The sequence below is a fragment of the Eleginops maclovinus genome, chromosome 24, assembly GCF_036324505.1.
Source record: "Eleginops maclovinus isolate JMC-PN-2008 ecotype Puerto Natales chromosome 24, JC_Emac_rtc_rv5, whole genome shotgun sequence".
NCBI classification, from domain to species: domain Eukaryota; kingdom Metazoa; phylum Chordata; class Actinopteri; order Perciformes; family Eleginopidae; genus Eleginops; species Eleginops maclovinus.
The window spans coordinates 612,465-623,704 of record NC_086372.1 but is presented as its reverse complement, the minus strand read 5'-3'; the positions used below and the strand labels follow the sequence as shown (position 1 = coordinate 623,704).

The 11,240-nt window shown below is 44.9% G+C and overlaps 2 protein-coding genes across 2 annotated transcripts in view; one reads left to right on the top strand and one right to left on the bottom strand.

Moving 5' to 3' along the window:
• Nucleotides 1-254: 254 nt before the first annotated feature.
• Nucleotides 255-2,902, bottom strand: LOC134861111 (zinc finger E-box-binding homeobox 1-like). Its single transcript, XM_063878123.1, has 4 exons — nucleotides 2,599-2,902; nucleotides 1,779-2,130; nucleotides 1,336-1,672; nucleotides 255-1,063 (listed from the first exon to the last, which is right to left on the bottom strand). The coding sequence occupies exons 2-4, from the start codon at nucleotides 2,109-2,111 to the stop codon at nucleotides 420-422; spliced, it is 1,314 nt and encodes a 437-aa protein (XP_063734193.1). The 5' UTR covers nucleotides 2,112-2,130; nucleotides 2,599-2,902; the 3' UTR covers nucleotides 255-419.
• A 5,393-nt stretch (nucleotides 2,903-8,295) lies between these two features.
• Nucleotides 8,296-11,240, top strand: part of nhsl1a (NHS-like 1a) — a 17,386-nt gene continuing 14,441 nt past the window's right edge. Inside the window, exon 1 of the mRNA XM_063878196.1 lies at nucleotides 8,296-8,860. Within this exon, the coding sequence (XP_063734266.1) occupies nucleotides 8,296-8,860 (565 nt within the window). The remainder of the gene's footprint in view (nucleotides 8,861-11,240) is intronic.

Here is an 11,240-nt window from a genome sequence, read left to right as displayed (position 1 = left end):
GACACACACACACACACAGAGTTATTGTAATAACGTTGCACATCTATCCTGATTATTTTACCCAAAAACGCGTATGTTTTAATTGCCTTGAATCTCCCAAATATTTCCAAAATGACCCTAAAACCCCACTCTAAATATTTATAGGCAATAAAGAACAGGTAGTATTCCAACAATATCAATACCAGCGTCCCCCGTTAATAATAATCAGTAACTAATAACCCCCCCCCTGCAGGGCTTCAAAAACCAGAGCAGAATACAAAAAAAACTTTATTGATGATCAGATGGAAACATGTGACCCTTCAGTCTTCCTCCTTCTTCTGCTCTACTCCTGTCCTCCTCTTCCTCCTTCACCATCCTCCAACTCTTCTTCCCCTCCTCTTCCTCTTCTTCCTGCAGCTTTTTAGTTTTCTCCCTTCTCTTCAGTCCTCCTCTTCCTCCTTCACCATCCTCCAACTCTTCTTCCCCTCCTCTTCCTCTTCTTCCTGCAGCTTTTTAGTTTTCTCCCTTCTCTTCAGTCCTCCTCTTCCTCCTTCACTGTCCTCCATATCTTCCTCTTCCTCCCCTCCTCTTCCTTCCTCTCCTGCAGCTTTATAGTCTTCCTCCTCTTCCTCCTTAACAGTCCTCCATCTCTTCCTCCCCTCCTCTTCTTCTTCTTCCTCCTCTTCCTCCTTCCTCTCCTGCAGCTTTTTTGTCTTCCTCTTCCTCCTCTTCCTCCCCTCTAACTCCTCTTCTTCCTCATCCTCCTCCCTCTCCTGCAGCTTTATAGTCTTCCTCCTCTTCCTGGTCCCTCTCCTCTCCTCCTGCTCCTCCTCTTCCTCCCCCCCTCTTCCTCCTTGCTCCTCCTCCCCCTCCTCCCGGGCATTGCAGCGGCTGCAGTGCCTCCTGAACCCCCCCAGGAACTGGGACCTGAACCCACAGTAGGGGCAGCTGTAGCGTCCAAGTCGATGCGCGGCGGCGACGTGCTGCTGCAGGCGGGACGGCAGGAAGAAGCTGCGCTCGCAGGAGCTGCAGCCGTACGGACGCTCCACCTCGTGGCAGCGCACCACGTGGCTGATGGCAAAGCCTGGAGGACCACAGGTAGTAAACAAATATAACAGAGGAAAATAAATCATTTCAGAAATATAGAAGATATTTATTTTAATTATAATTACAAAATTAACTATATTAACGTAAAAGCATTTTCACATATTTACATTAAAGAAATAAGTAAACAGTTGAAAAGAAGACCTTTTTTGATTTAGTAGTTTTTTTCTTATTTTGTTGTTACTGATTATTGAGATATATTTTATGGCACTCTTTTGCCTCCATACAGTCGGAGAGACCCTGCCTCGGTACCTTTGAGCTTGGTCTTCCAGCCGCAGATGAGACACACAAATCTGTTGGCGATGAAGCGCACGACTTTCGCCGTGGCCTCCATCTCCTCCCTCAGCAGCTCCCCGCTCGCCTCCCCCTCCTCCCCCACAGTGGGCGCTCTGAAGGAGGAGGCGTATGGCCTCACCCCCTGGCTGGCGTACGCCTTGGGGATGTCGTGCTTCCTCACCACGTGGGAAACTGCCAGGCCTCGGTGCTTCGTCCTCCAGCCGCAGATCAGACATCTGTGACCCCCCCCCTCAGTCATCATGGATGCTTCCTTATCCTCTACCTCCTCCTCCTTCACCTCCTCCTTCAGCTCCTGCACAGGGAAACACATCAGCATTTTATCTCTTAAATTTAAAAAAACACTCCTCACTTTACCTCCTCTTCATCCTTCCCCTCCTCCCCCCCACCTACCCCTTTACCTCCTCCTCCTCCTCCTCCTCCTCCTTCCCCTCCTCCCCCTTGGCGGCGCCCTGGTCCAGGCAGTGCTTGGCGATGATGTGCTGGTAGAGGGTGTTGAAGTCCCTGCAGGTTTGGAAGCAGTCCCCGCAGTGGAAGAGCCGGGCGGTGCTCTGGTACATCACGATGTTCCCCAGCCGCCCCATCATCATGCCGTCCAGCTGCCCAGGGTGGGCCGCCGCCACATGGCTCAGCTGGTGGGCGTGGCTGTTGGAGAAGAGGCCGCAGGTGGGGCACTGCAGGTGGGCCGCCACGCCACCGCCCGCCTCCCCCCAGGGCTGGATCAGCACCGACATACCTGGAGATTCACCAGGACTGTGGAGACGGGACAGTCAGTACAATAAATACATCTGGAAAAACTAAAATAATAAATATGGAAATATAAATATAAATAACGATAAATGTGGAAATACTAAGAATAATAACATAAACTAAAGCCTTAATTGGTATTAAATCTATATTGTTTTAAACGCGTATACAAGTATGTTTAAAATGTTTATTCAAAGGTTTTCTTTATATTTTTGTATTTATATTCCCATAATTATTTATTTAATTTAATGGATTTCTTTGTATTTCCACGTGTATTCAATTTTCCCATTTATTTGTGCAGTAATTAATAGGAATTACAAATATATAATCACGTTGTATAAGATTAATAAATCTGAAAATATTTGGTTTAACAAAACGAGATTTGTGTTTAAAATGTGGGATACATTTAACGGAGCTAACAGGCCAGCTGTCCTGCTAACGCTCCCAAAATCCCGTTTTAAATCCTCTGTTCACCTTCCAGCCGCTGCCTTTAAACGTGTTGACCTGCAGTAAAGCTCCACGGCCTGTTTCACCGAGAACCCCCCTTAAAAAGACCCTCGAATCTCTGTTAAATCTCCATATTTTCATCCAGCGTGTAGCTTCGCCTGTTCGTTCCTGTTGTTTACATCCGGTCAGCCAATCACAGCAGAGCAAGCGCTCACCCAGGTCTCAACTATCGCGGGATTTCAACCCTGCTATTAAACTGGTTGTTTTTAAAGGGTGTGTGTGTGTGTGTGTGTGTGTGTGTGTGTGTGTGTGTGTGTGTGTGTGTGTGTGTGTGTGTGTGTGTGTGTGTGTGTGTGTGTGTGTGTGTGGCAACCTCCGGGGCTGAGCAGTGAAACACACACGGAAGTGCCACAACTGCAGTTCATCGATTGGCCGCGTGGCCTGGCTCCAAAACGGAGCCATGTACATAGACCCCCCCCCCCCCCCCCACCCCACATGTTAAAGTGCCCGTTTTTACAGCAGAAATAAACATGTTTACAGCGTGGTACAAAAATTGCTTTTGGTCTCTATAACGAATTTCCATACTCATGACAACTGTGAGGAGGGTGAATTTCTCTATAACTCTCCCGTTTTAATTAAATTAAGGCTTAAAGTGATGCATAATTAAGGGCGTGGTCGCTTTGATTGACAGGTAAGCGCCGTCAGGTGGCGCTAGCCGCTAGCTGTCTGCTCTGCTAGCCACGCTAACAGCCTCTGCACTTGACCTGTCAACATGTTGGTGGTGTTGCTGCCGTTTGAATGCAAATATCAGACATAGTATGGCTTGCTGTGCGATTAATTGTACTAACAGACCGTCCAAGAAGTCTGGTCTCCAGTTTTTTCGGTGAGTGAAATGTTATTATTATTGTATTAATATTTTAGCACCGTTAGCACTAACTATCAGAGTGTCTGCTCCATAGAATGTATAAAGTAAGGTCTGCTCACTTGTGAGATTAGCTCGTTAGCTAGCTAATTAGCCGTAGGTTAGCCTTCGAGCAAGACGCACACGATGCTAAACGGGAGCGTATGATAGCCACCTTGCCGCTGGAGAAAATACTACCGCATGAGAGTAGCATACGGTAGCATGTAGCCTAGCTTGGAAGCCTTCGCTAGCTTCGAGCTAGATGGGCGTGTTTCAGTACCCACGCCCGCTTCAGCTCCAACCCCATGTCCATATTTGGATTAGCCGGGAGTGGGCGGGAGGTAGACTGAGAAGATGTCGACGGTGGGAGTCGCTCATTTGGAGCTTCTTTACGGCTCTTCATCAACCTATGGGTGACGTCACGGATACTACGTCCATTATTTATACAGTCTATGGTGTGTGTGTATCAGACTAAGGTGATTAATGAAAGCTATTTTTAGTTTAGAGCAAGTGACTACTGGCTCATAGAAAAGCAACATAGAGAGAAAACTACATCTCCCATCAACCACTGCAGGACGTCATCACCCAGCCAGGTGTGTGATGGTTTTAGAAGCACTATTCATTATTATTGAGACAAGGGTGCTGGGGAGAGAGGAGGGGGCTTTTATTGTGGTAGGGTGCTGCAGAGAGAGGAGAGGGCTTTTATTGTGGTAGGGTGCTGCAGAGAGAGGAGAGGGCTTTTATTGTGATAGGGTGCTGCAGAGAGAGGAGAGGGCTTTTATTGTGGTAGGGTGCTGCAGAGAGAGGAGAGGGCTTTTATTGTGATAGGGTGCTGCAGAGAGAGGAGAGGGCTTTTATTGTGATAGGGTGCTGCAGAGAGAGAGGGGAGGGGGCTTTTATTGTGATACGGTGCTGTAGAGAGAGGAGAGGGCTTTTATTGTGATAGGGTGCTGCAGAGAGAGGAGAGGGCTTTTATTGTGATAGGGTGCTGCAGAGAGAGGAGAGGGCTTTTATTGCGATAGGGTGCTGCAGAGAGAGAGGGGAGGGGGCTTTTATTGTGATAGGGTGCTGCAGAGAGAGGAGAGGGCTTTTATTGTGATAGGGTGCTGCAGAGAGAGGAGAGGGCTTTTATTGTGATAGGGTGCTGCAGAGAGAGGAGAGGGCTTTTATTGTGATAGGGTGCTGCAGAGAGAGGAGAGGGCTTTTATTGTGATAGGGTGCTGCAGAGAGAGAGGGGAGGGGGCTTTTATTGTGATACGGTGCTGCAGAGAGAGAGAGGAGGGGGCTTTTATTGTGATAGGGTGCTGCAGAGAGAGGAGGGGGCTTTTATTGTGATAGGGTGCTGCAGAGAGAGGAGGGGGCTTTTATTGTGGTAGGGTGCTGGGGAGAGAGGGGGGGCTTTTATTGTGGTAGGGTGCTGGGGAGAGAGGAGGGGGCTTTTATTATGGTAGGGTGCTGGGGAGAGAGGAGGGGGCTTTTATTGTGGTAGGGTGCTGGGGAGAGAGGAGGGGGCTTTTATTGTGGTAGGGTTCTGGGGAGAAAGGAGGGAGCTTTTATTGTGGTAGGGTGCTAGAGAGAGAGGAGAGGGCTTTTATTTTGGTAGGGTGCTGGAGCGACAGGGGAGGGCTTTTATTTTGGTAGGGTGCTGGAGAGAGAGGAGGGGGCTTTTATTGTGATGGGGTGCTAGAGAGAGAGGAGGGGGCTTTTGTTGTGGTACATGCTGCAGAGAGAGGAGAGGGCTTTTATTTTGGTAGGGTGTTGGAGAGAGGAGAGGGCTTTTATTTTGGTAGGGTGCTGGAGAGAGGAGAGGGCTTTTATTTTGGTAGGGTGTTTGAGTGAGAGGAGGGGGCTTTTATTGGGATAGGGTGATGCAGAGAGAGAGAGGAGGGGGCTTTTATTGTGATAGGGTGCTGCAGAGAGAGAGGAGGGGGCTTTTATTTTGGTAGGGTGTTGGGGAGAGGAGAGGGCTTTTATTTTGGTAGGGTGCTGGAGAGAGGAGAGGGCTTTTATTTTGGTAGGGTGTTGGAGAGAGAGGAGGGGGCTTTTATTGGGATAGGGTGATGCAGAGAGAGAGAGGAGGGGGCTTTTATTGTGATAGGGTGCTGCAGAGAGAGGAGGGTGCTTTTATTGTGGTAGGGTGCTGCAGAGAGAGGAGAGGGCTTTTATTGTGATACGGTGCTGCAGAGAGAGGAGGGGGCTTTTATTGTGGTAGGGTGCTGCAGAGAGAGAGAGGAGGGGGCTTTTATTGTGGTAGGGTGCTGCAGAGAGAGAGAGGGCTTTTATTGTGAAATGGTGCTGCAGAGAGAGGAGAGGGCTTTTATTGTGAAATGGTGCTTCAGAGAGAGGAGAGGGCTTTTATTGTGATAGGGTGCTGCAGAGAGAGGAGAGGGCTTTTATTGTGATACGGTGCTGCAGAGAGAGGAGAGGGCTTTTATTGTGATAGGGTGCTGCAGAGAGAGGAGAGGGCTTTTATTGTGATAGGGTGCTGCAGAGAGAGGAGAGGGCTTTTATTGTGATAGGGTGCTGCAGAGAGAGGAGAGGGCTTTTATTGTGAAATGGTGCTGCAGAGAGAGGAGGGGGCTTTTATTGTGATAGGGTGCTGCAGAGAGAGGAGAGGGCTTTTATTGTGGCGGGGCGCAGAGAGGACTGTGTGTTTGAACTTGTGTTTTCTGTCTCTGTCAGACCCGCTTTCACGCATCGAGCCTCAGCTGAGGAGACATGCTCTGCTTTAAAGGTGAGTACAAGTACTAATAGTCAGAGTACTAATGTACTAATACTCCGAGTACTGCTGTTGCTGCTGGAGCTTAACGTTTTGAAAATATATGTGTGTGTGTGTGTGTGTGTGTGTGTGTGTGTGTGTGTGTGTGTGTGTGTGTGTGTGTGTGTGTGTGTGTGTGTGTGTGTGTGTGTGTGTGTGTGTGTGTGTGTGTGTGTGTGTGTGTGTGTGTGTGTGTGTGTGTGTGTGTGTGTGTGTGTGTGTGTGTGTGTGTGTGTGTGTGTGTGTGTGTGTGTGTGTGAGATGCCTGTTGGAGCAGGCTGAAACATCCCATAGTGTGTGAAACAGCTGTTTCTGCACACAGAGCAGCTCTAACCCGATGAGTGGTGGACTGGGCTGCTGCAGGATAAACCCCTCTCAGTTTAAGGCTTTTATTTTGAAGTTTTACACTCTTTGGGGCTTTCATTTGTACATCTTCAGGAGCATTTAAGCTTGTTTTTCAGTTAGCATTTAGTCTGAGGAAGCTTTAGAGAGCTGAAGGTGTGGCTGTTTCTCAGGCTGAATTTTGATGTATTTGTTATTGATAAATCGTAAAGGATATTAAGGCCCGTTTTTCACGTCTGTAATTTATTTGAATAGTTTGGGGAAAGATATTTAGCTCCATAAATAATGAGTTGGAATATATGTATTTTTAATTAGATCTTTAATCCTTTTTAATCTGTGTTCAAAGGTTTTCATGTGTGCCCTATATTAGAATGTATTCCTTTATATCATTTACATCTTGAGTCTTTCTTCAAAGTGTAAAAACTATTCATTTAACCTGTCGCAGACATTGTTCAGTCCCTCTTTATTTAAATACAGTAAAACTCAGCAGTACAGGTAGCTCTACAGGTATGTCAGGTAGATCTACAGAGAGAACAAGTCGTCCAGAGATAAATGAGACGAGGAACAGCGTGTTTTCTCCTCTAGTTTATAGATGTGTTTTAATAAGTGCTAATAATAATACAAAATGAAATACCAGAAAACATTCAGAAAAATATATCTAAATATATTTTAATGAATAAATGAAAAGTAAGAATCAGATTATACATGAAATAAATATATATAAACATAGATTTATCAAATTAAAAACAATGCATACAATATTTATTAGTTATTTTATTATTTATTTACTCATTTATTATTTTCTTTATGTGTCTTTATGGTGGCACATTTATTTAGTATTAATCCACAGATTTGTTATATTTTTTAAGGCCACTCTCATGCCATCCCTTACTGTGACAGTGTTAGAGGGGTTATAAGTGAGGAGCAACGTGTGGTGTGTGGAGGTAAAGACTTGCCGCTCAGCAGCCATCTGCGGAGTGGGATTATCCTGTGAACAGATTACTGCCGGAGGACGGAGAGGGAACACCGACACACTGCCGAGGAAATATAACGAAGGAAATATCACTCGAGGAAATATCTGAGGAGAGATCAGGATGACACGCTGTGGACCATAACTAGTCTTAGGCTTTTATTGTGAAGGAATGAGAAGAAGTTTAATTATCTGGCATGAAAACCTTGAAGCAGACTGGAAAGTCCATTACCGGGGAGATATTCTGAGCTTTTCTGGGAAATTGTGAGCTTTTATTTTGAAAAATGTACACTTCTAGTCTTTTTGGAAAGACTGAGACGGTCAATTTAGCTTTTTTTGTGAAGGCTGCGCAGACTTACGGCTTTTTGTGACGGATGAAACAATTTTGTGCTCTAACTCTGAAGTTCTGTTCTTTGTGTGATTTTCTCAGTGCTTTTATTGTGAAATATTTGTATTTTGAGCTGAAGGAACTTTGAGCTTTTGCTGTGGAGATCAGAACAATAATAATGCTTTTATTTTGAAGGCTACACAAACTTGGTGCTTTTACTCTGAAGTCATCTTTCTGTGAATTATTTGGTGCTTTTATTGTGAAGAAATTCATTTTGAAGCAGAGCTACTCCGTTTGGAGACATTGGGAGAGGCTTTTATTGTGAAGGATTTACCCAACAGCTCTAATGATGAAAGGTCCTACATTTTATTGTGAAATCATAACTTTATCTACCTTGAGCGGCGCATAGCCAATCAGCATCCAGGATGATTTCGTACGTGGAGTGTCTGGGCAGGGAGGGGGCGATGCCCAGCGGGGAGGCGGCGGCCCGCTGCTGGAACAGCATTTCGGACGATGATCGAGAAGAGCTACTTCCTCCCAAGATGGCCGCCCTGCAGCCGAGGACGGAGGGCAGCCTGCGGCGCCGCCTCCTCAGCGCTAAGCTGCGCCAACAACAGGACGCCATACTGGTTCTGAACTCTGGTGGTATTGTGCCTGGGGGGCCATCAGGTGACAAGAAGTCCCCCCAGCAGTTTTGCAGCCCGTGGTTTCACCGCCAACCCCCAGAGGCTCATGGGAAACCAGTCCCTCGCTACCCGGTGCTAACACAGCGCAGCCGCACCGGATCCTGCCCCCCCACCCCGCAGCCCCGCCCCGGATACACGCTTCCTGCCCCCCATCAGTATCTCTGCGCCGCGCGCCCCCTCCGGGAGCCCGAGGCGCCGCCGCAGTACTGCTACCGGCCCAGCAGGGGGTGGCGCTTCAGCTGCTTCAGAAGAGGGAGGAGCTCCGAGTCCGACGCCACGCAGGCCACGCCCCTTCTGCACAAAGGTACTGCAAAGCATTCTGGGTAGTAGAACCATACAGTGATAAAATAAAGCATTAAAATATTCATCTGAAAATCTTTTAGAAATCTAGGAAATACACGGTCAAAAAGAGTCAAAACACCCACGTTCTCCCAGTTATCTCCCCCAGTTGTGTGTGTGTGTGTGTGTGTGTGTGTGTGTGTGTGTGTGTGTGTGTGTGTGTGTGTGTGTGTGTGTGTGTGTGTGTGTGTGTGTGTGTGTGTGTGTGTGTGTGTGTGTGTGTGTGTGTGTGTGTGTGTGTGTGTGTGTGTGTGTGTGTGTGTGTGTGTGTGTGTGTGTGTGTGTGTGTGTGTGTGTGTGTGTGTGTGTGTTCAGGAATTAGCTGCTACGCTAGGCTAACAGCTAATTCCTAAAGCAGATGGACAGGCTTTAAAAGCTGCTAGCTGTTAGCGTCACCTGATTTTGGATGACAGTGTCTAGTATGGGGTCAAAAGAGCGCCATAAAAAATAATACATCTGTAAAAGAATAAGAAAATAAATACAAATAAAAACAGGAATAGTATTACAATAATATTTAAAAAAGCAGAAATATATATAAAAATAATAAATAATTACAATGAAAAAAAGAGATGAATAAACTAAGGAAAATGTTTGAATATTAAGTTAATAAAAAAAGGAAAAATCATTTCTAAAAAGTGAAAATATAAAGACAAATAATTCATATGATAAATAACGTAAAAAATATAAACAAAAAACAAACAAGAAAAATGAATAACATTAAAAAGAAAAATGTATTTGTTTATAAAAATATATAAATACATATTTTGCGTAAAAGTTACTCTTTTTTTACCGTATATTTTCTTACTTATTAGAATAATCAAATATAAATGTCTTTATTGTTTTGTTAATTTCTCCAAATCTGTTTCTCCGTAATAAAGGTGAGTTTACCTGTTGAAGCAGTTCTGTCTCCCAGCGATATATTTAACCGCTCTGACCTGACGGTAGTGTAGCCTACTTACCGTCTCATTAATTCAACTAATTAAAGCAGACGGACAGACAGACGCTGATCCACTGGCCCATATAGAGGAAACTGGAACTGTCCCAAATACACTTTCATAGCTCCGGGTATTAATAACAAATAATCTGTAAAATAATAATAAATAAATATAGAAAAATTAAGAAGAATAAATTCAATTTTAAATATATGTGGAAATATTAAGAGAAATAAATAAAATGTATTTAATATATATTATAAAAATATGGAAAAATAAACAAGAAAATGTAAATATTAAATAAACATAGACCCTAACCCTATTAATAGAAATAAAATAATAGACTATTAAATAAATGTGGAATAATTAATAGAATCAATATTGATTAAATAAATTAGAAAATCTTAAGAAAAAATAAATGATATAAAGTGAAATAAATGTGTTCACACTGAAATAATAATATTACAATTAATAAAACTAATGAAAATCCTTATTGTTATAATTATTTTTGTGTTAATTTATTTATTTGTTAATTTCCAAATTGTCCATTTTACAGATTTATCATTTTTGTGGGCACTTTTATGACCCTTACGTTTATCTGCCTTTATCTTCAAAGGTGTGTGTGTGTGTGTGTGTGTGTGTGTGTGTGTGTGTGTGTGTGTGTGTGTGTGTGTGTGTGTGTGTGTGTGTGTGTGTGTGTGTGTGTGTGTGTGTGTGTGTGTGTGTGTGTGTGTGTGTGTGTGTGTGTGTGTGTGTGTGTGTGTGTGTGTGTGTGTGTGTGTGTGTGTGTGGTATTTGGGGGTAACCTTCATCACCTGGCGACACACATCAAGGACACACACGTGTGTGCTGGCTCCCTGCCAGCCTGGCGTGTGTGTGTGTGTCTTTGTTCGTGTGTGTGATAGAGAGAGGGGAGAGAGAGAGGAGTGGGATGAGAGCGGCGTCGCAGCGAGTCGAGCTGCATTGCTGCTGCAGCCTCAGGAGTGTGTGTGTGTGTGTGTCTCCTCAGTGAGTGTGTGTGTGTCCTCAGTGAGAGTGTCTGTGAGTGTGTGGCGTAGTTATGGTTCTGATCGGAGCAGCGATCAAATCCGTGCTCAAATACCTCCACAGGACCCGAGGTGAGGGTGTGTGTGTGTTTTTATATGTAATACTCAGTGTGTGTGTGTGTGTGTGTGTGTGTGTGTGTGTGTTTTTATATGTAATACGCTGTATGTGTGTGTGTGTGTGTGTGTGTGTGTGTTTGTGTTTATATTTAATACGCTGTGTGTGTGTGTGTGTGTGTTTGTGTTTATATTTAAGATGCAGTGTGTTCAGAGTGATGACCTATTTCACAGCTAAACTGCATGTAACCATAGCAACAGTATTAATTCAAGGACTCCAGGACCGTCTTCAAGGACCGTTCATGTCCTTTTC